General features: G+C 37.7%; 2 protein-coding genes across 21 annotated transcripts in view; one reads left to right on the top strand and one right to left on the bottom strand.

Annotated features, from left to right (window-relative positions):
* Positions 1 to 2,604, top strand: part of map7b (microtubule-associated protein 7b) — a 70,496-nt gene extending 67,892 nt beyond the window's left edge. For all 18 annotated transcript variants that reach the window (XM_015348889.2, XM_015348903.2, XM_015348870.2 and 15 more), the window contains 2 exons: positions 688 to 914; positions 1,096 to 2,604. In XM_015348889.2, coding sequence (XP_015204375.2) covers positions 688 to 914; positions 1,096 to 1,106 — 238 coding nt within the window. In that variant the 3' untranslated portion in view covers positions 1,107 to 2,604. The remainder of the gene's footprint in view (positions 1 to 687; positions 915 to 1,095) is intronic.
* Positions 2,605 to 4,690: 2,086 nt separating this feature from the next.
* LOC102689709 (uncharacterized) lies at positions 4,691 to 22,603 on the bottom strand. 3 transcript variants are annotated; one of them, XM_069178744.1, is made up of 14 exons: positions 22,016 to 22,603; positions 21,219 to 21,450; positions 19,597 to 19,716; positions 16,353 to 16,472; positions 15,973 to 16,092; positions 13,895 to 14,017; positions 13,300 to 13,382; positions 11,749 to 11,874; positions 9,822 to 9,867; positions 9,133 to 9,266; positions 7,831 to 7,959; positions 7,386 to 7,497; positions 5,911 to 6,045; positions 4,691 to 4,870 (listed from the first exon to the last, which is right to left on the bottom strand). In XM_069178744.1, the coding sequence occupies exons 2-14, from the start codon at positions 21,448 to 21,450 to the stop codon at positions 4,860 to 4,862; spliced, it is 1,491 nt and encodes a 496-aa protein (XP_069034845.1). In that variant the 5' UTR covers positions 22,016 to 22,603; the 3' UTR covers positions 4,691 to 4,859. The 3 variants fall into 3 exon arrangements, with proteins under 3 accessions (XP_069034845.1, XP_015204180.2, XP_069034847.1); XM_015348694.2 differs by lacking the exon at positions 22,016 to 22,603 and adding an exon at positions 21,872 to 22,009; XM_069178746.1 differs by lacking the exons at positions 4,691 to 4,870; positions 7,386 to 7,497; positions 22,016 to 22,603 and adding an exon at positions 21,872 to 22,009 and having other exon boundaries at positions 5,957 to 6,045.
* Between the last annotated feature and the right edge of the window lie 405 nt (positions 22,604 to 23,008).

The raw sequence follows: 23,008 nt of genomic DNA, 5'->3' as shown, positions 1-23,008 counted from the left end.
TGCACTGATAGAAATACCTGGCACTCACCTGTATGACTTATCACAAAGGTTCAGATCTACGGTTTCTATTTTATTCCTGTATTATCATACGGATCCGAGACCCCTTCCTCCCCAAGCCAGATCAAAGCCAGATGTGGTTTGCTTACTTAGCCAATGACCTTATCACTGGTTATCCACTTGAGCTGTGGGGTGTCAAATGACAGCACAAGGAAGCTAGTGGCAATCGTGCTGTTCTGCACCTCTGCAAGCATAAAATAACTCTTCAGAGGCTGGTGGACACCGTTTTCATTTTATAAAAAGACATTGTACTGTAAAACAAATTGATGTTTTTAACCTTCATTTAATACTCATAGAGGACTTGAAGCAGTGTTGCTTTTGAAAAAACTCAGTGTGGCTAATAAAGATAAGTTTTTACAGCCTGGGGGTTAAACAATATTAATCACCTTATTTATTGCAGCAGTTTATTAATAGAAACTTGAAGGATATAGCACAAAATATTTTTGTTGAAGCAAATTAGAATAAAATTATATGTGCTTCTTGAGGCTTCCTATCATTATTGTATCTAGGATACTCCATGTTAAAGCAGTGTCTATAAAACCTTTAATAAGATGGCACAATATACTTAAATATACTGAAAGCTGCTGTTTCTTTTAAATACACTGAAAAGTTATTGCTTTATTTTTTCAGCACTCCAGCAGCTGTAACACAACCAAAAGAAAATGGGATTTCTGTGCAGAGTGACACGTTTGAGGAGGTGATCAACCTGCCTGTGGGGTCCAAACGGTCAAACCTTGACATGACTGGTGAAGATAGTGAGGATGTTGGCTCACTCATCCCCGTCATCGCATTCAAAGAAAGGGGCTCTCTGAGAACCCTGGCTAATGTAGATGATGTTCAGTCACATCAGAGAGCAGGTGAAATGAATTTATTATTCTCTCTAGTAATATGTTGAAAAACAATGTGATTTTTGGGGACTTTGCTAGCAAAACAATTTACATTGATTCAAAGCAAAATTTTGATGGAAATAGTTTTGATATGCATTTTTAAAAAATTATACCAAATAAAACTAAACTTTATCTTCTCCCTCCTTTTCAGAAGTAATCTGAGATCGCCTGCTGAAAGAGAGCATGCAGAATTGGATTATGAAGCTGTGACTTTTCTACAGAGGAAATACTGCAGCTATTTACTTTGACTGGCACTTTGGAAGAAAACGTTTAAACACATTTTTGTATCAAAGAGGAATTAAAGCAAACCGTCGATCTATCATTTTTCAGTGACCGGAAAATGTTTCTCAGTAGTTAATCATGCTTTGTGTGCTTTTGTGTTAAAACAGCTTTTCCAACATGCTTCTTTTGACAGGTGATATTTTCTGAATTCCTCAGAAAAATAAGATGAAGCGTTTTGTGACTGTGATGTGGAGACGGGGGTGATTTTGTTGGGTGTTACTAATTACTGTAAATTGAAAATCGGCTATAATGTCCTCTAATCTAATACTTGAAGACACCTCATGCTCTAGAAATAGCAATGGATGAGGCTACATTTGAAACCTAGTGGTTTAACTGTAATGGCAGAGAAGTAAGTGCATTGGGGTAAAAGACTCTTGCTGTTTTCTCTCATCAAACCAAGAACTGTTTGTAAAGTGCAGATTTCTCATAGTTTTTTAATTCAATGTAAAATGTTGAAAATAGGAGAAATATTTTCAATTATGATTAAAGCCATCAGCTTTAACAAGTCGTTATTAATTGTGTTGGCAGAGCAGCCATGAGATGTATCATATATGCATTCAATATCCAAAATAGTATGATTGTGGGATTTAAATCATATGGTCCAACAGATTTATAACCTACAAAAAAATAAAATTTCTTTAAAGAAATGCTGCTACTTTATAAATTTCCTTTGCCTTATCAGATCATGAGAATAAATGAGATTTGAATGATTTTTGAAAGTCAATGACTTTTGCTCGTTTAAGAGCAAAGGGCTTAAATGGACACAAAGCTAAAGAAATGCATTCCTAAAATGACTTTCACACATTTTTGGACTCATTATTTCTGCAACACTTGAAATGTTAATTTCCATCACATTATACGCATTGCTGCTATCTAGCATGGTTCTCAAAGCTTTGCACTTTTACATAGTTCTTTAGAGAACTACTGAAGCTCCTTTCTATGGTACAAATGATTTACTGGTGATTCACCTGACCAGTTATGTGGATTAGAACTACTGAAAAAAACATTTATGCAGGGATCTTTTATTACGTCTCTTGTTAAAAATGTGCAGAGAGTAAATACATATATAGAGATATATAAATACAAAAGGTTAAAATGTATATTTTATTAAAATTAATAACAAGGCTTTGAAAACAAAGGACAAATGTATCCACTACACTTAAAAGCTGAATAATACTAAAGCCATTCAGTGGTTCGTTTTAGTAATAAACTTAAGTGATTAAACAATTCTAATTGGATTCTGTTTTGTTTCCTTACAGTCTACTCCTGTCCATGTACATAGAAATTTAATAATGAGACCTTTGTCAGAACTGTAGTAGTTTTCATTGATTCAGTCTGTATAGCATGTAAAGATTCAAATAAACTGTTTGAGAAATTACCTGTCTGTTGTTTGCTATAGAAGTGACTTATACTCAAGCTGCAGTTTCTCATGTTTTCTGAAGTTAATGAAAATAAAGCAAGACATTTTTTTACGGACAACCTCCAGGTCCTGCTTTTAATCCAATGATCCAAGTAAAAATACATAACATGTCTGAAGCTGTTTTCTAGGATGTTCATAATACCAAGTACATCTTTGGAAAACAATTACAGTATCTACAAAACAGTAGGTTTTTTAATAGTCTCTACAGCATTGACTGAATTTCTACATAAAGTAAATTATATATTTTTAAATTGTGAGACAGGCAGCTGATCATTCAGTAAGTCTCTTGCACTGTAGGGATCTCCTGTTTCTGTAGGCTGTAACCTCCTGATGGGCACAATTTGAATGGTTTCATTAAAGCTTTAAACTCTTTAACCAAGTGGTGGGATTAGGATTTGATGGTTTAGGAGGGTTGATCATACAATCATGTACTCTAAGAGAACAGCGCACACGACTAAACCTTAGGCCCTGTTGTAAGCTCTTTAGAATTCAAGACCTACAGTATAGGGTGGGTTTGCTATACAGATGTTATTGAAACAGAGAAGGTACACTATAAAACAGAACTTGTGATTGTCAAGTCACCACACCAACCTTTAAATGATTATGTCCTTTTAACACAATCAGGTTAAAATGATGCTTAACAATGCTTAACCTAAATTTAAGATAGCGGTGAAGTGGATCTGTATGAATCCAATACAGGACTACTTTATTATAAAATAATGCTACAAATAACAGACACATGGAAAGAATTGAAGAAATGGCCAAAAGGGGGAAAAATACAAAAAGTGAAATTTACTAAGATATATTACAAGTGTTTTTAAAAATTCAGATTTTAATTTGAGGCAAAAGTCATTGAATCACAATTACTTTCCAAGGTAAAGATTGTACATTATCGCTACCAAACACAAGGCAAAAGTGAATTATTCTTCCCTTAGAAAGTGTGCAGATTAGAGACTTGGTGCGTTCCCATCGCTGGTGTTCTGGGTAAAGGGGAAGTAGGCATCACCTGATCCTTATCAATTTTTCTGTGCAAGTCAAGTATGAACTGGCGTGGAGCGACCCTGAGTCGGTTGCAGGTTGGAGAGGGTAGGGCAGTGCATCTGACTTTGCTTCCCTGGTCCTGTGGAGCTCCTTGCTTTCCTTCTTGACTTCCAGCTTTCCCTGGTCTTGACTTCCACACCTTGCTTTCAAATTCTGGGTTTCTCCGTTAATTGGCCGTAGACAAAGACATCCCAAAGTCTCGTCTGCCAGAGTTCTAGTTGGCCACTTTAAATCTCGGATTAGCATATTTTTGCCTTCAGAAATTGCTTCCTTCAGAAAGTCCTGGCAAAATGTCCTGCATGTGTTAAAAGCTGTAACTTTTTTTTATTGAATATGCGATTCTCACAGGTTTGATATTTATACTTCTGAACTACTCATGTTTTTCACCATTTGTTTGATACCAAACAAGCATATTCCTTTAATATTCTGTAAAATATTGGTTTGTTATTGTGATTTAGTGTACCCTTTTATGAAAGAATCAAGTAAGTGATATGGCCACACATCCAGTACTTTAAAAGATGACCTATTGCTTCTAAATTCTTATTGCTAGACATGCAATAGGTGTTGTACCTCATTATGCCACTAGAGGGCTCACTAGGTATTTTAAGCAGGACCCTTAATCCATGTGGTTTAAATTTGGAATATTTTGTTCTAAATTCGACATCCTTTCACTACTGCTTGTTGCAATCACAACTCTGACTGTTTCACCTGCTTTATTATAAGTATATTTTAAATTTCAGACCCAACATGCCTTCAATTTTCTGACCCCAGTTTTATGATCCTGAATCTGGAGCAGGGGATCTCTTCCTCCTGGCTTGAGTAGTCTTATATTAGTGTCTGTACAACTCTTACCTTTCTTCTTTGAGGAACCAAATATGTTCCAATATTCAGAGAGTATAAGTGGGAGAGGCATGCAGACTTGTTAGCCAGAAATGAGCACATATATACTAATATCATATAATATGACATACAAGGACATGACAAAACAGACAAAACAATGAAATCTTTTTAAGTTCTCTTTAATAGAAAATGTGCAGGGTTTGTTAATTAATAATACTACAATAAAACAAAGAATAAAAACAAGGAGTTGAAAAAAGTGTTTCATGTTGTGGTAATCACCACTAATCAGCAATGTATTCTCTTCTGGATTGTCAGGGAAGTCAGTTTTGGTTTTAGGTCTCCTCTGCAAAAAATGGTACAATCAATGAACTGCAGTATCAATTTCCCCTTTAGATTACTGAAGAAAATTCCCTTACACCATCTTTTGCAGGGAGAAGGCAAGCAAGCCTCCATCTCGGTCTCCTCGAGTGCACATATGGACATATTCCCCCTGGTGTAATGCACTGAGCCTGCATTTGTTTAGCCCAGCACAAATCAACTGCCCTACAGGTTTTTATAGGGAACCTGTGCTCCTCAGGGCAGACTGGAAAGCTCTGGATGAGTTGCAATGAACACAAGTCAAGTAAATCAATTCAGGTAGTGGGTCATTAAGACTGAAATCTAAAAATGGGACTTGGGACCAGATCACAGCTCTAAAGGGACTACACAGATCAGTGGGAAGTGAGCCAGTCAATGTCTGTGGTAAGGAAAGGCAATATCATCTCTGAAGGTCTACAGGCTTTACAGGTACTGTTTCATTAACACCTGAAACCAGCTGATTCAACAACAGACTCAAAAGCTTTACAGAATTAAAACAAGAAGTAAAAAGAGATCAAAGGACCCCTTGGGTCCTGATAAATCCTCCAGGTTTCTAATAGCTGAGGATTCTCCTATCCACTTGATTAGAGTGATTTCCTTCTAAGAAACCCAAGGTATTTGTAATTTTTCTACCTGTATCACCTGCTTTTGACACTGTTGTAGTTCAAAACACAAAAAAAAACTGCATCTGCACACTCTGTGATGATACTTCCACCTCAACCAGTTAGGACGAATTGTTAACAACACAAAACCACCTTAACTCAGTTCAGCTAAGGCAAAAATCAAAGCTAGAAAAAACCTAGTACAACAAGCAGACAGGATTACATGCACTCACTACTGCACCAATGTAATATAATGTACTGTATGTGCTTGACCACAGTAAATACCTTTGCTATAGCACTCAATTCATTTTTAAATTTTGAAGGCATATGTTATTCCCAAAACCTGAAAGTATAAATGCTTTCTATGCATTAATGGTAATGAACATTACTGAGCTTATATTAGACAGAGATATAAAAACATTACCTTGTAACTCCAGCTGTCTGATAATGGATGCCGAATTGAGGGAAAGTTCATCATTTTCCTTCTGAACCTCCAAACTCTTCAGACGTGAGATATATTCAGCAGTCAGTTTCTCACATATGTGCGATTTCAGTAATTCTGAATTCAAAGAAGAAACATAATTAAACAGACTGCAGACACAGGACCCCTCGTTTCCAAGGAACACCAGCAATGACAAGATGTCAATGTACAGTTTACAGTACTAAAGTTTATTTCTATGGCCATCTAGGGAACAGAACAAATGCAGTGTCTTTTGCTCTAAAATAGTCATTTTCAAGGGCTTTTTACAATCCAAGCACATCCCAAGTCAACCTCTTGTGTTACCTTAAATGTCATGTTTAGACAAGAACTAAATATACTGTATATTAACAATAATAACGATGATATAAAGGAACAGTGTAGGAATAATTTAAACACCAACACCTAATGTACTGTAAATTCTGATGTCCTGCTGTCTGAGAAAACTACAAACTGTCACTGGTGAACAATAGGTGTGCTCCATGCTTTCATCGTTCTGCTTTCTTAACATAAAGGAACTTTGCCTAACTCTTCAATTCCAAGAGTTTTAACTCTTTAAAAAGTCTGGGCTAACAAGGCTTATTCACATTAACCTAAATTTCTGTGTTTCTTTGTTCTGTGTTTTTTTACTTTACTTTATATTGTTTGTCTGGATGTACACTGACTCATTTTGCCAGAGCTTCAGCTGGGAGTACCAACTTCACCTACTAAATGCCAGACTTAGACCATGCATTTGCTATGGCTGGGAGCCCTTAGGGGCAGTGGACAATTGTCAGAGTGTTGCTAGGAATAGGCTGAGTGCAGTAAGGGATTCCTTAGCATGCAGCATAGCAGCATTGTCCTTTACTTGCAAACCACACTTAGCCTCGTCCTCCACATTAATGGTCCTGGCTTGCAGTGTGAATAGAGATGGATAGCTTGAAGAGGCCCATCTCTCAGAATGTCTGCAAGCCACCTGGACATCTCATTCAGGAGCATTCAAGAACTGTGTCAGAACTTAGTTGTCTGTACCAAATTGAAGAGTAGAAAAGAAAAAAGGAACTTCCAGTCCTACATTTAAAAAGGCCTGCTTACAGTATGTTTTTGTTTGTGATTAACTTCTTGGAAAGACATACTTTGATGATCTACTGTGCTGAGCAAAATAATATATTGACCCATATGCTGCTGTTGTCATATTTTATCAAAGTATTGTAAGTCACATAAACTAATCAGTTTATCAGACATATAATTACCATACTGTACAAGGTGAAGGTATCAGCCTAAATAACATTTTAAAGGCTATGAAAAGTCAATTGCACCTCTTTAGGCAGGTAGCAAACTACTTCTGTGTAGTTATTTATTAACAATTAAAATTAGTTTATAGATTCTAGCATAACATTATAGTGTTTATACAGATTCAGAATGAAGTTTTTTTTTATTACCTATTCTTATGAATTTATTTAAACATGCAGTCACACAAAGTAGGGCTTCTTCTGTATCAGCAGAAACAAGGGCCTGAAGCAATCCGTTCAAACACCCACTGTCAATCACAACCTAGATAAGTGAAAAGAAGCCAGGATAACTGTGCTGTTAATGAGGCAGTTGATCCAAATAATTCAATTTGTAAAATGTATACAACATATTATAACAACTAGCTTTCAACCTGTTTCAGCAATGTCTGGAATTTTGTGTTTTACCTATAGAATTAGACAAACTCTCTTCTTCTTGTACTGTAGCTGCTGAGATACAGTAAAAATGTACCTTTTATATATTTTCTAGGCAACAGTAGAGCTATAAATAAAATGTAATTTTTTTAGAGCCTTATAATATAAAGTCTTCCAAGAGAGCTTCAGTATGTCTTACAAGTGTCCTTGAGCTCTGTATTACCTGAGCATTGTCACTGAGACTCAGGTTGTGTATTGTGATGGCACTGTGACTCAGGACAGTAGAGTAGGTTTTGTGATGAAGAAGTAGCTCTCCAAGAGTCTTCAAAAGACCCTCTTCCACTATGACTTCCTGAAAAAAAAGCCCCATGGGAAAAAACAGTTACAAATAGTGTAATGATTCTTCCTTCAAACAGTGAGCGCTGTTGTGTACCCCATGATGACATAACAATTAATTTTGTAATTATAAAAACCTACTGTTTTTCTCTAAACTTCAAGCACAAAACCCAAGTATCCTAATGTGCTTAAATACTTATTCATTAACCTAAATCTTTAAAGTTTACTACAAAACATAGGTGCCCTGTAGTATCCTGCCAGAGCTCTTGTTTCCCCTTTGCACGTACAGTATGTCTCTGCTGTTGCACATATATTCAAGCCGGGTGTTCACCTTAAATAAACCTGCTCAGGAACAGCAGTGAGAGCCAGATGCCTAAGGTCCTGCCACAGGTGAAAGTGCTTCAATTTCTAGCTTGTATAGACCATGAACCAGAAAGTTCACCGAGTCCCCAAATTCCAGTGGTCCAGACAATGACAGGATGCTATTGGATATCTCTACATTGTGAGGGTAGGTAACCATGTAAAATAATGCCATCCAAAGATGAATGCACTGCTGCACTGCAGTGTAGCTCCAACTACAGTTGCTCTTATTTGAGAATAACAGGCAATCTCCCCCTTAAGTATATTTACCATATACTCAAAATTAAGAAAGAAATACACATTTGAACAACACATTATAAAAGTTAGGCCATTAAAAACTTGTTTTGTTTGGAATCCTAATCAAATACTAATGCTGTCTTAATGAACCTAAATGAGGTTTCACAACCTCATAGTTATACAACAGCAAACTCTGCCAATAACATTTGCATAAGCGATTATCCACAAAGTTAATAATGATTAACTCAGTGAGTGCCTGCAGGCTAATGCAACACTACCTCCAGTTCTATGAAGTCTACATGAGAAGCTTACAGTCGAAGGTTTATTTTTAATCCAGGGACTTTTTAACAACTAACTGTCAGGTTTCAGTGGATGTTGCCTGTACATTGAACTAAGAAATCAGATTACCGATTGGCTGAAGAGACAAAGCAGTATTAATTAAATCTGAGGGTGGACATGAGGGACTACAGACTAAATTTCAAGCCTTCAGCTCTTAGCTCTCATTATCTCATAATTTCTTCACTACATCACCAATGATGTAAATATTGGAAAACTGTATTGCTATAATAAGAGGAAGAGGTGATTTGCTTACCCTGTTGGGTGAGGTCTCTGACAAGGCACAGAGCAATGTGACGGCAGCCTCTGCCACAGGCTCTGTGGAGGACTGGAGCATGTCTCTGAGCCGAGGGACACAGCCCAGAGACACCAGCTCCTCCTGTGTGCTCACTGGCATGAGGGAGACCCAGACAGAAACACTACATAAAAGCCAGACTTTGGGGAAAAAAAGCTTTTCACACCTGTGCGCTTCAGTATGAAACATTCAAAAAGGCAAACTAACTCATTTATCTCCAGCTCAAGAACAAACTATCCTCATCTGGTATTGTAAATCGTTTCACAATAATCAAGTTAATGGGCTAAGACTCCCCTGATCAGCAGAATTTATGGACTTGCCTTTGCAAACTATAAGACTGTCACTCTTTTATACAAAGAGAAGTGAGGTTGTAGTATTCAACATTACTTGAATTATATATACTGTACTCTTATTCTAGTCAGTACTTGAATTTTTCATACCCTTCACCACTTCAGTGAGCAATTAAGAATGGAAAGACATGGTAACAATACTTTTGACCTGTCATGTCTGCTGTGTGTGTGGTTTTGAAATTGTGTGGATATAAGAAATCCAAGTAAATTTGTTATCAACTCAGATTTATCCTGAGCACTGCAATGTCACCATAAACAGAAACAAGATACTTCTAATTTATATAAAATCGATTGATTTACCTTTCACACACAAGTTCGTGAGGCACCTGCAAGCTTGACAGGAATTCTGTTTAAATTGAGAAAATTTTATAATGATTAATTCACAGAGACCTAAAATATACCTAATCTTAAATCTCAATTTACGATTAAGACTCATGATAGTTCATTAAAATGCAGAGCTTGGCTCACATAATACAAATGAGAGGGTGTTATGGCTAAACTTTTTGTTTATGTGCAAAAAAAAAAGAGTATGTATATATTACAGGAATGCTTTCTATAATTTAATGCATCTGATAATACTCTGATGTTATTAGATAGGCAAATGATGGTTTTATACAGGGAGTGTACTGTATATATTGTTTTATTTTTACTTAGAATTAAGATTTCTAATAATCTTTGGGTTGCATTGACCAAGCAGCTTGGGCCTCTGTGTAAATGCAGCAGAATGTAGCTTAGAGGCCCTTATGATAAGCGACATCATAAAATTGCATCCAGTGCTGAACCATCTAATGATGTATAGTGGAAATGGGCTGCAGAGAGTCTGTAGTCTGTTTCTCCCACAGGTCCAAGGTCACCGTCCTCAAACCCAAGGCAGATACACCAGAGGGACCCACAGGGTGGAAACGTGGACCAACCAATCACGAGCTGTGATGTTGCACCTTAAAAGCTAGCTCTCATTTTTCATTGGTGAACTAACTGGCTCCTCTTTCCTCTCCAACCAACTGTCAATCTGACTTTTGCAACCCTGTGACCAAGCAGTCTGGGTCTAAACTGTTCTCCAAGCGGCCAGACACTGCCAACGTTACACACCAGTTTAGTGTAATTTTTGTCCAGTCTTCTTGGCAGATTTCCTCAAGCTGTCTCAAGGATCCTGGGATTCACTCATAGTTATCAATTTTCAGGTCTTTTCACAGATTCACAATAAGATAATAAGTCAGGACATTGACTGAGCCACCCAAGGACATGCACTTTCTTGTCCGTAGGCCTCTCCAGTGTAACTTCATCCTGTACTTTGGGTCATTGTCGTTCTGAAGGAGGATTTTGTCTAGTTTTAGGTCTGAAGCAGGTTTGCCTCTACAATTTGGCAGTACTACTTTACAGTGCCTTCCATAACTACTGGGATAGTGAAATCCAAATAGTTATTTTTGCTGTATACTCAAGCAATTCAGATTTGAGATGAAAGACAGCTGTAGCAAGGGCTTGGCAAAACATCTCAAAAGAACCAACCAAGGCTTTGGTGATTGTCAATGGGTCGCAGGCATGATGCAGTTATTGAGTGCACAATAATAATCTAATTTACTTTACATTAATTTGTCTCAATAATTTCACCTGAAATTGGTTGATTTAACACAAAAAGCGGTATTATCATAAAACAGGACAAGATATGGAAATACCCAGAAATAAATGGTGACATTCCATACTTTTGCTTCACCTTTTCATCTCAAATCTGAATTGCTTTAGTATACAGCACAATAAAATTTTGATAGCAGTGTATGTTTCCACCAGTCTTGACAATATTTCTAGTACCATCTGATGACAATGTTGCCACCACCATTTGTTGACGGTTGGAATGGTATTAACTGATGTAATGCATGATGCTGGATTTGCATCAGATAAAATTACTTGCATTAGATCAAAACATTCAATTTGTTCTTCTCTGACCACAAAACCTTTTGCCATGTTTACATTATCTCTTAAATTCTCTCAGCCACTAAATTCTGGAACTATTTCAACGTCACCATTGGCCTCAAGGTGTCCCTAATCGGTTTTCTCCACGTCTGATTAATCCATTTGGACAGCCTGACGTAGGCAGTGTCTGGGTGTCTTCTACATCTTAATGATTGACTTCACCATAAGATAGGATCAGCCAAAGAGATATGAAGAGTCTTTGAAACCAAGTCTTTTTGAGATGTTAAATTGCTAAAAAAAGGAATATGTCATCCAGTACCTTCTGAACGCTTGAAGACATGAGAGAAAGCAGGGCTTTGAGCAGGAAACAGTCCCCTATCTGCAGCATGGTACGGTGGTACTCTGGCTTGGTAGCAATGTTAGTTAGAGCAGAGCAGCTGTAGTACTGCAGACAAAAACATAGTTAACATAGGTAACAGTGTATTTCTGAGCTGAGTCTTCCTAACCAAAGTCAAAAGTAAAATAAATAAAAGTCAAAGGCGTTTGATTTTTTTTATGACAAATCATAAAACAGACCAATACAAATGAAATATATTAAACATTCAATATATTTTTTTAAAAGCATACAGAGGGAGTTTCTGGAAATAACTTTCCTTCTCGTTACCTTTCTTTAAAATATATATTGATGGAAAAAAGAAATGCAACACCGCCTCTTCCACACTCTGGCCCTCCCATCTGCGTGGAACAGGCTGAAGAGTGACTCATCCATGAAAAGGACCTCTGTCTGGCCCAAGCCGGTCGGGTATGTCTAGGAGGTGTGAGCAGAGGGCCTCTGACAGGTCGTCTTGCTCTAAGGCCAGCAGCTTGGAGCCTTACTGTCCTGTCACTGATGCGGGCATTTTGTCTGCCAGCAGTTTCAGCAGCAGTACGGGTGGCAGATCTGAAATGATCTCTCAGAAGGACCTGTCTGATGTGTTGGTCCACTCTGGTGTAGTCACTCTAGGCCAACCGGATCTTGGACGATCATCTGTCCTGCCAGTCTGCTGAAACCTTCTCTGAAGTCGGTACATAGTGGAGCAGCTTACTCCATAGTGTCTGGCAACGTTAGCACATGACATGTCTGCATGCGACAGCATGCCAATGGCCCTCTCCTTTGCTTCTGTTGACAATTGAGGCATTAAGGAATGCGCAGAAAAAAGTGTGGCCTTTTTCTTGCAGTGACCTATGCTTTGAATTAAAGCTTTTTTAAAGGTGACCTAATCAGGCATTGTTCCACCTGGACCTCGTTGGGTAAAAGTGCACCTAATGAGCTTTCGTGGGACTGGTAAGTTGCAATGCCTCACTGTACAAGCTGTTTTGCTGGTCAGAGGGCATCAAACAAATTGACAACTTTTTGTGAAAGTACATAAGCAATAACTATAGTATTCTCATTCCATAAAATGTTACGTTTCTTTCTTCCATAAGTATATGTGCAAAGGAAAACAATGAGTCCTGGATGAAAGCAAACTCAAATGCTGCCTGCTCCTGCATCATTACTGACACCTGTGGTCATATGAGTATTCTAAACATGCTATTAAATATAATGTCCATAATAACCATATTCTCAACACACTCATTTAATCTTCTTTTCCTCACTTGACTTCACCAGCATCTCTAAAAAGTGCTGGGATAATTGATTAACCATTTTCACATCACTTTACAGCACTGTTAACAAACAACAGACCTGGATTCCTCTTTTTTTACCTGGGCCCAGGTCAAATCAAACTTGGACCAATCTACTAATAAAAAAAGAAAACCTGTTATCAACCCCATACTTAATGGCAGCTTTCTAGGGACACAGGGAGCAAAGGAAAGGGTGCGAGTTATTTACCTGAATCTCTGAGTCGGCAGACTGCAGGAGGAGTGCCAACACAGGAAGAGCACCTTCTCGACACAGCACGCTTAAAGAGCTCTCTAGCACACAAAATACATAATTGCAAAAGTCACGCTAAAAAAAGGTTACTGAGTAGCAGACATTAAAAAAAAAAACATTAAATTTGTTTAGTGAATGGGACCTGAAATGCAAATATTAAATGAGGAATTAAGCCCAGGTGTATCTTTTAAAAACAATTAACTAATACTTACAGTATGTGTAAATGCAGAATTACATTTTGAATATAAACATGTTTCTGTACCAAGCTCTACAATGCAGCACATGATTAAATGAGTAAAGATGCTAATGTTTGTTTAACATTGTATAAAACCATTAGCTCAAATTCCAAAGTATAAATATTTCCAAACCGTTGAAAACTGTTAAAAAAATGGCATATAGCATTGTACAGTATATTATTCAGCATTTACCATTTCTTTTCCTACATTGTTAGGTAATCAAAAACATTTAAAAAAAATATGTATACTTTATAATACATACAGCATGAAATACCAAAACCTATAGTCCTCTCTAAGAGGAGTACTTGAAACGTTACCTGATCTGGTGAGGTTCAGAATGGCCCCAACAGCATTCTGCTGGACTCTTGGGTCATAAGACTTTGTGAGAACGAGAACTGGCAATACTCCACCAGCAGACACAATCGCTTCTCTGTTTGAATCTAAAATTAAGAACAGGAGTGGTTAATAAACACTCAAAGTTGGTCAAACAGGGATGACCTCGCATTGTGCAGCACAACAAAAACACACAACAAAAAGCAGTTATTTTCTTGACTGTCTTTTGATGCGCCCTATGGTGCCAGCGTGACGAGGAATGGAATGTGAGCTCAGCACGTTCGATCAGGTGTCAATTGGTCCTGATCCCCAGGGAGTTTCCTTAATTGGAATAAAGACACAGATGTACCAGCACATTTAATGGAATTCTCACTATCTATTTACGTGCATAAATTTAATTAATTGATAAAAGAATGCAATTTGTGTGGTGGCAGACTGAGACAGGTAATCAGCTAATTTACCGTCTGAGAGGAGACAGCTGTCCCTCCCCACGACCTTAATACCTGACGGTTGCCCTCCTCTCTATTTAGAAGTGTGCACCCTTTCTAGCAGGTGTGCCAACCAGCTGCGCTGCACACCTGGACTCTGCAAGAGACACCTGAGCCTGAGAAAGAGTGCTGAGAGAGCATGGACAGACAGACAATGTCCAGGACAGACCTTAGAAAAAAAATAAAAGTTTTGCAGTGCCTGTTTATCCTTTTGGCTCTTCGGGAATGAAATTGTTATGCTAATTTCACTATGCCCCTTTTCAACATCAAATTTTTGGTGCTCTGTTGTAGTAGTTTATAAGCTCTTGTACTCAAATGTCTAAACTGATAACACAGTATTATTCTCAACATCTCTCCTGAAAATGGAAACAGAAAGCTTGCTTTGTTACATGGAGATCACGTTGACATACCTAAATCCTATGTGCTGAAATACAGTTTCCACTAATGCACAAATGGATATTTGCAATTGTTGCTAACTACATCTGTATCACAAAATGGGCTATCGACAAAACGGACTAAAACATCAGTTCATATACCATATACAACCTGGCCCTCATGGACAACAAACACCTATAGTCTCTTGGAATCAATGAACAAATTTGGTTATACTTAAAAAATCAATACTGTAAATCTAGGAAACTGTCTCCCAAATGAAAAAAATACAGCTGAAGCCTTTAAAAGGGATTATTTTTAAAGTACTAAAAAAATGAGCAATAACTGGAGATGTGTGTGAAGTAAAGCAATTATTTAGTTGTGGGTGATAAAAAGGGCACAACAAATACTAAATTAATATTTCATACATGTTTTCACCAAAGACAAGACAGCAGAACCTACAGGCAAACAATGTACATGATCTGTTTTAAAGAAAGATAACATGACAGACACACATTTGAGGGACTATGTTAAAAAATAATCCAAATCCATAGTACTTAAATTAACATAGGATGTAACCCTGTACATGTAATGCTAACTATGTTAAGTCGTTTCTTCTTATTTCATACATTCCAGATTGTTGGTTTCGGTATGTGAGGTTTCTGTGCCATGATTTTGATTCAGCCTCTTCAAAATCAAACACCTGGATATTGCATTATTTTCCTTAACAAAGGTCTTCAGTTCTCATTTTGACTTTCAGTTAGAAAATACAGAAATCCAAGTGAGACAGACTGAGAGGATGTCTGCCGTTCTTTTATAGTCTAATTACCCAACAAAAACACCAGACCAACACCTGTCACCTGTCAGACAACTGTCTCAGCATTTTTGGGAAGAGCTGAACTAACTTTCTGTCAATTAAAAATAAAATACTTAGGACAATTGACAAAAACTGTCTAGTAAATCAGTGATTGCATTTCTTGTAATGATCAGAATGAAAACGTCAGTTTAGACTTTACTGTCCCAAAACTTTTGGCAAGCAATGTGGTGTGCACTACCGAAAACAAATCCAGTGAGACTCAAAAAGTCTAAAGAGCAAATAAAATACCCAACAAAAAGTTAATTGAGATCCCCCAGTTCAGCTTGGAAATTCTGTATCAGTTGTACATTGAAAATTGTGCCAGATTATATTAAATCATACAGACCTGAAGTTGCCAATGTGGCCACACATGCACAGGAGTTGCACTGCACTGTATGATCACCAGACTGGAGCAGTTCCAAGATAGGATCCACCATGTCCAGCTCAACAACCAGCTCTTTGTTCACTGAAACAACCAAAAATTCCACTAAACTCAATGCATCATAGAATCTGTAAAGATTTAGGATTCATGATAGTGGACGGACTATGCAAAGTCCAGTTTATGACTTGCTATGCGGAAAAATACACATCGTTCTACATAAAATAAGAATGTACTTCTTGGATGAATCTTCAGTGGTATATGAAAGCCTAATGGTAAAGACAGGAAACCGAGGCAGTGCTGAAGGAATCACCTGCCTTTCAAAGTGCTGAGGGTCTCGCTCTTACCGTTCTCCTCCACCAGAAGATTGACAAGAGAAAGGGAAGCGATTCTCTGCACCTCCAGATCGCTAGACTGCAACAACGCATTGTAAGGCTCCAGAAACTCTGTGGGCAAAGGGGTTTTCACTGGAAAAGAAAATAATCCATTCTGAATTTTACTTTTAAGAACCCGTATTTCCGTGAGATATTGATCCCTAGGCAAAGATTTTAAGAATATGATTTACTAGTTCAGGTGGGTAGCTGCGTCAGCATGCGCAGTCTGCAAAGGAACAAGTAATACCTGAAGAAGGCTTCACAGCCGAAAAGTTGTGTTTTCTCTCTTTTCTTTTCAGCATGGAATAAACAAATGATTTACTATGTGCTGTGGTATATGCTTGATTTTTTATTACTATTTTTTTCTGATTTGTTTTTGTGGTAAACTTTTAAAACGTGTACATGTCAGCATTGTAATTTTATTTACAGTATTTTTTGGTAATTGCTTACAGTACGTTTCCTTTTTTAATTTTACAGAATCATTTCTCCTCATCTCACAAAATGGCACCGCACACACTCCACCATTAAAGGTAGGTTTCTACCAAAAAACTCATCAAATAAAGTCAAACAGCAAAATCATACAACAAGGATTTGGTTGCATCAGTGGCAGCACACCAAGAACCTATCCAGCAGCCTCCTCATTGGTTGGGTACAGGAGATAGAAAGCTCCATATAAATGTGAAGGCAGGACAGCATCCAGCGATGCCAGTGGAACAAATGCAGAGGCTCCCAACACAGTATCAGCCTCTTGTTAACTGGGTACTACCTGCAACCAATATGTGCTACTTATATACTCAATTACACAGATTCAATGGCAGACTTACTCTCCAGTTTCCAAAATATAATGCCTAATATTTCTTTGAGAAAGTTGGTGCATGCACTTTTCTCTCGCTTTAATTCTTCATTCTGCACTTGTAGTTTGAGGGCTCACTTGGTCTGTTTCTTTAGGGGCCTAACTTCAATATCCTACAGCCTTATGATTGGCCCTCAGCCAGGTGAGTTAAGCCAAAGCTTTTTCTGCCTAACTCTTCAACAAGCACTCTTCAGTGCAGTTTCTTGCAAGTTATTCCTTGTGAACCTCGGCTAAAACAAAGGAGGAACAGTCTGATCATCATGGTGCCACAGTGGATTCAAGTGGCAGTGAAAGGACAACTAAAAATAGCACATTAACATTTCCTGCAAACTCGTTTCACGAATTCTCAGGTGTTGAAACCTTCAGTAATATACAGAGTTGCCCACAACTCTGGGAGATTAGACAAAATAAATGCCTGTAACAATCACAAACAAGCTGTCTCTATCACAAAGTACACAGTCAATACTTGAAAAGGTAAGCATTCAACTTCAGGCTCCCATGTACGTATTCAGACCAGACTGCGCACACAGCATGCTTTGGTTAAAATCAGAACACCAGTGACTGGTAAACTGCTGTCTTGAAGTCCCACAACTGCATTCATGTTTTAGTAAAGACAAGCACCTATTCAGGAAGCATGGACCAGTTCCAGACTTTTGTACTGTTCTGTAAGGTGCTTGAACACTGATGAGTTCATAAGCTGATGAGTTAAATATTTCTAAACTTAAGGCAATACTAAACACAACAAGATTTTTTTACAACAAGTAATTTAAAATTTAATCACCCAACAAGGAAATTTAATTTCAAATATGACTTAAAAAGGCAAAGGCGTTTTTACACACACTATTTAGAGGAGGTCCACCATATATTTTTTTCCATAATATTAGAAGAAAAAAAACTTCCTAATCACATGAAGATATTTTTGTTTTAAATTTCCATACTACTTTGAGTCTAACCGTTCACAGGGATTGTCACTCCAAAAGAGAGGGCGGTTTGCATGATAACCAGAAGAGCAAACCATGGAAACCTGTTGATTTGAATACCTTCTGTTCAAACTTACACAAACCTAAAACAAGACAACATTATTTATTTTAGTACTGGCATATTGCTGAATCCCAACCACACTCTCAGAAAAAGGGTTACCCTAAAACATTTCAAAGCGTGTTAGAAAAACCCTAAAAGGTGACTACAGCCTTAAAGATTAGGGGATACAAATCATAATCACAGTAAACAAGATATAAACGTAAGAACATAGAAATTAGAATTTTGGACAGTCTCTCAAGAACTACACACCCATCTCCCAATTTATGTAAAGGCTCTGTTTCACAAGTCTATATAATCCAATATTAAATAAGACAGTAGCAATCCGTTCTTAGCTGTTGAGTGAACACATACTGTACAGAGAATTACAATTTATAATTTATACATAAAAACATTTCACTTGAAACATGAAAAAATATGTGAAAATACTATAATTAAAATAAACACTAAAGATAGTGAACACTTTGGGGTGGCACAGTGTTAGCATTGCTGCGTCTCAGTACTGGGGCCCTGGGTTCAATTCTGGAATTTGTGTGTTGTCTGTGTGTAGTTTGTATGTTCTCCCTGTGCTTGCATGGGTTTTCTCCGGGTACAGTCCAGACATATTGGCAGGTTAATTGGCATCGGGGAAAATTAGTCCTGGTGTGAATATGCGCGTCTTTGTGTCTGTGTGCCCTGTGATCGACTGGCACCAGGGTGTATTCTCCCTTGAACCAGTTGCTTGCCAGAATAGACTCTGGCTCCCCCCCAGACCTGTTCTGGCTGAATTGGCTAGAAAATAGATGGATGGATATAGCATTTAAACATTTAAACAGCATACAGAAAATAGTAATTAAAACAAATTATAAACTCGCTGATATGATTTAATATGGGTTATTCACAAGTCACAGTGAGAAACTGTGAGATGACCTACAGAGAACATCGCACAATGACTGAGAAAAAAGACTGAGAAGAAAACGAAGGTCTGGTGGAAGCTGATGATGACTGCGTACTCAACACTACTCACGTGTGAAAGGAACTCGCCACGCTATTTGCTCTTTATGTCATGTGGTGAGTTTCACATTACATAAAGAGCAACAGTGCGCTACTTCATTGCCGCAGAACATTTAATGTAACAAATGTAAACATTTTAGAACTAGAAAATCTATTAAGAGAGAAAGGTTCTACTTGAAGTCAAATTTACGCATGTCGAGTCTTATGTAACTTGGGGATGAGGTGTGGTTAAATTACCGTTAACTTTTAAAAATGTGCTTTACGCATAACATAGATAACTACCGTTATCATCAATTTTGCTGTACTTATACATAAGCAACCTGACATACTTACACTGTTGACTAATGTGTAAATAGTAGATTGCGGCTGACCGCTGCAAGTCAGAGTTTTCAGAAACTGCTAAAGTCTTCAGGGCCTGCAGACATTTGCTATCCAGGAGTGGTATTTCAGTACCTGACAATAAATAAAATATAAATAAGAATTATAAAGATGATTTTCAAGTAGAATTCCCTGAAAGTGAAACAAAGGGTGTTTAAGTTTTAACATCTTGAGAATTGTGTTCTATTAAGAATTCAGGCAGCACAAACACATGGTGGTCAATGCAACAGCCTCACAACTCTTGGGCCTTTAGGTCACTTCCAAGCTGTGGCACTGCCTGTGTTTCTGTCCTCATTCTGAAGACACATGTGCGAGACGAATTAGGATCTTGATTTTGTCCATGCGCGCGCCTTGCCTTCAGCCTACTCTTCCAGTATAGGCTCTGGGTTGCCGCAAATCTTTCCAGGAGTAAATACCTTTCTGATAATGGATGAACTGCTTTTACTTTTCCCACGACAGTGGAAAAAAAACCCTCTAACAAACAAAAAACAAAAACTAAGTCTTTGCTGGTACTGCTATTAACGTCATTTAAAACTGTTACATGAAGCAGATTTAATAGGGCCCATGATACTAACGCTTTTAAATCTGTATGTTAATGAATAACTGCAATTAGATTTTGTTTATTAAACAAGACAGTTGCTGGTTGGTCACTGTAATGTATGGACATTATATAGATTTGGGTTCAGCCTCTGATTCACCCACCTACTGTGGGCTTGATGCACATGAACTCTACTACGACTTCCTTCTTTTACCCAAACTCTCATTTTTCTCTGCATGTTATGTCATTAAAGTATATGGAAGGGTTCTTGAATTTTCAGGTTGCTCACGACCTAATTCAAGTCATGTGTATTCCTCTACATTTACAATAGCACTCTCTGCCCATTAAGGTAAAATATTTCTCATCTTTTTTTTTTTTATGTTGGCTTTCTGCTAGAAGTAGGCCATTTTCTTACCCCTCCAATGAATCAAGGAACAGCTGCAGATTGTAATAGAAAAGTATGTTGCTGCACTGCGACAATCTGGGAATCGTCACATTATGCTATGTTGTACCTCATTCCAATACTCTTGTGGCTCCCTGGATGGTCTAGTTCAAGGACCAAGTTTCAATAGACTGTGGACATGTTTTCGGGTGCTTTTACATTTCCACAAACCTTCCACCTTAACTGGGACAATCCAAAGAGATTATATACATCATTGTTATGATGCAAACAAGCCTAACGTAATTACAGTATAATATAGGATAATATTACTTTGATCTTCTTTGGATGTTTGACCCTCATAGGAGTTGTGTTAATTTTTACACAAAGTTCATTTTCAAATGTATTTATTTCTAAAAATGAAACTACTCAGTGCTGATTCATGTAAGGTCTGATTAAAATTAAGGCAATATATTAAGGCAAGTCCACACATCTTAAACCTTTATTAAAGTACCGGTTTTGTTACTGACATAGACAAGGCAGCACAAAACAGTTCCTGAGACGTTAACAAAGGTATCAGATACAAAGTGCGCCTTTTATTTTCGTGAAATAAAGGGTAGCTATTCTGCTCCCCATGATCTGGCAGTGCTGCTAGGTTACCTGTGTCCAGGTGCTGCAGGAACTCCTGTGCTGCCTTTCTTTCGTGCTGCCGGAGTACAGGTTTGTACAGTTTCCCGATCCCTGTAGCCTCTCTCTGCAGGCAGCAACACTCCGAAATAGCCGTTATACAGTCCCTGACTTTCTGCGCAAGATCAGCCGACATTCGTCTCACAAAAGCAACGAAATCCTTTAGTAGCTGTGCGCACCGCTCGCAAATTTGTCCACCTCCCATCTGAAATAAAAAGATTTAGCTCAATAATATGCGGTTTTATGTTAAGTGAATGTATTTAATAGCTCGGCGCTTTATTTTAACTTGTTTATAATGTAGAACGAACGTAAAATATAAGAGATCTGGTTCAGGCTTTAGAAAAATTATAAACCCACCGCATTAAAAGTACATCAGTTATAAAGTGGTGTACACAACGTAAATAGTATTACTTTGACAATTCAGTGATGCACATGTAGCAGCTACACGATTGAAATATACAAATTGTAAGTTAAAACAGAGAATAAACAACAGTTTCAGCATGCAAGGTGCTATTTAAATTATGACTGTTTTTGTTCTACGGTGGCTCACAGTGGTGAGCTGATGTGCTCAGGTAACATAGCTCAGGTAACAACGGTACTGATAAAACGAAAGTGCCTTAGTTTACCTTTCTGTGCATAAGCTCTTAAAGGAGCTCCTTAAAAAAATATATCTTGCCGTTTGTGTCGCAGCTGTGCCTTTCACAGCGGATCTGCATAGTTCTTCAGACTCCCCGACACCCTGCAGACAGGTCCAGCACCACGGCGCTCACCTGTATCACGTGACTTCACTCTTCCAGGACCTCGCCCGGTTTGCACAAAGGAGCAGGTGGAGTAGCGGGCCAGCAATGCTCCAATAGGGTACAATTCGGCTTCATCTTCTTATCAATACTCTTGACATTACGTTTACAAAATTGTTTAACTGGTTGAAAAAGACTCATAACAAGCAAACAAGAAATAAAAAATTGAAAACAAAAGAACACAGGGTTTAGAAACAAGGACCCGTGCTGGTTATAGTATCTAATTTAAAGTTATTCACACAACTGTTAGACTAGAGAAGCAAGTGTACCGGCTTCACATGGCTGGCTGGGTAAAGTGTAAAGAAGCATCTCCTGTTCTCGGTTTTAAATCCAGTTTTACAGAGTTGTTTCCATTTATTGTCCGCTGGTTTGAGGTTCTCTGTACCTATTGATCGATTCCACTGGGTTGGGATTAAATGTCTTTCGAGAGTACTTGGATCAGATCCCCTCGGAGTCTGCTCTGTCCCCTCAAAAGGTTCATTTTTTAGCCTTATTTTCTTGGTATCTCTGTTCATAGTGTTTGTTATTGTTCTTGTATTAACGGTATATTAAACGTAGACTGTGTCTTGCATCGGTAGTGTGTATGGGCTGAGCGAGATTTGTATATATCGTTGCATGTCTAAGACTATTGTTTGTTTTAATGTGTATTTATTTATGATGTCATTTGTTTTTGTAGTATAGCATGGTAATGCCAAAGACATAAAAGACCCTTTTGGACGTAAGACGTTATTTCTTATGTTATCCCTTAATTTTGTGAATTTATGTTTGTATTTTGCACTAATCAGTTCAATGGCTTTTTTGTAGAAAAATGTTAAGGACGAAATCAGTGAATGAATACACGAATTCGTGAATTAAAAAATATCATTTGCCCTCACATATAAGTATAAATGTTATAGCTGAAAAATATATAACATCTCCTGAAGCTAGGACTGGTCTATTTTAGCATCCTAATCTTGTATTAACAGG

Source organism: Lepisosteus oculatus, chromosome 2 (genome assembly GCF_040954835.1).
Source record: "Lepisosteus oculatus isolate fLepOcu1 chromosome 2, fLepOcu1.hap2, whole genome shotgun sequence".
Taxonomy (NCBI): Eukaryota; Metazoa; Chordata; class Actinopteri; order Semionotiformes; family Lepisosteidae; genus Lepisosteus; species Lepisosteus oculatus.
This window is presented reverse-complemented; position numbering and strand designations above follow the sequence as displayed.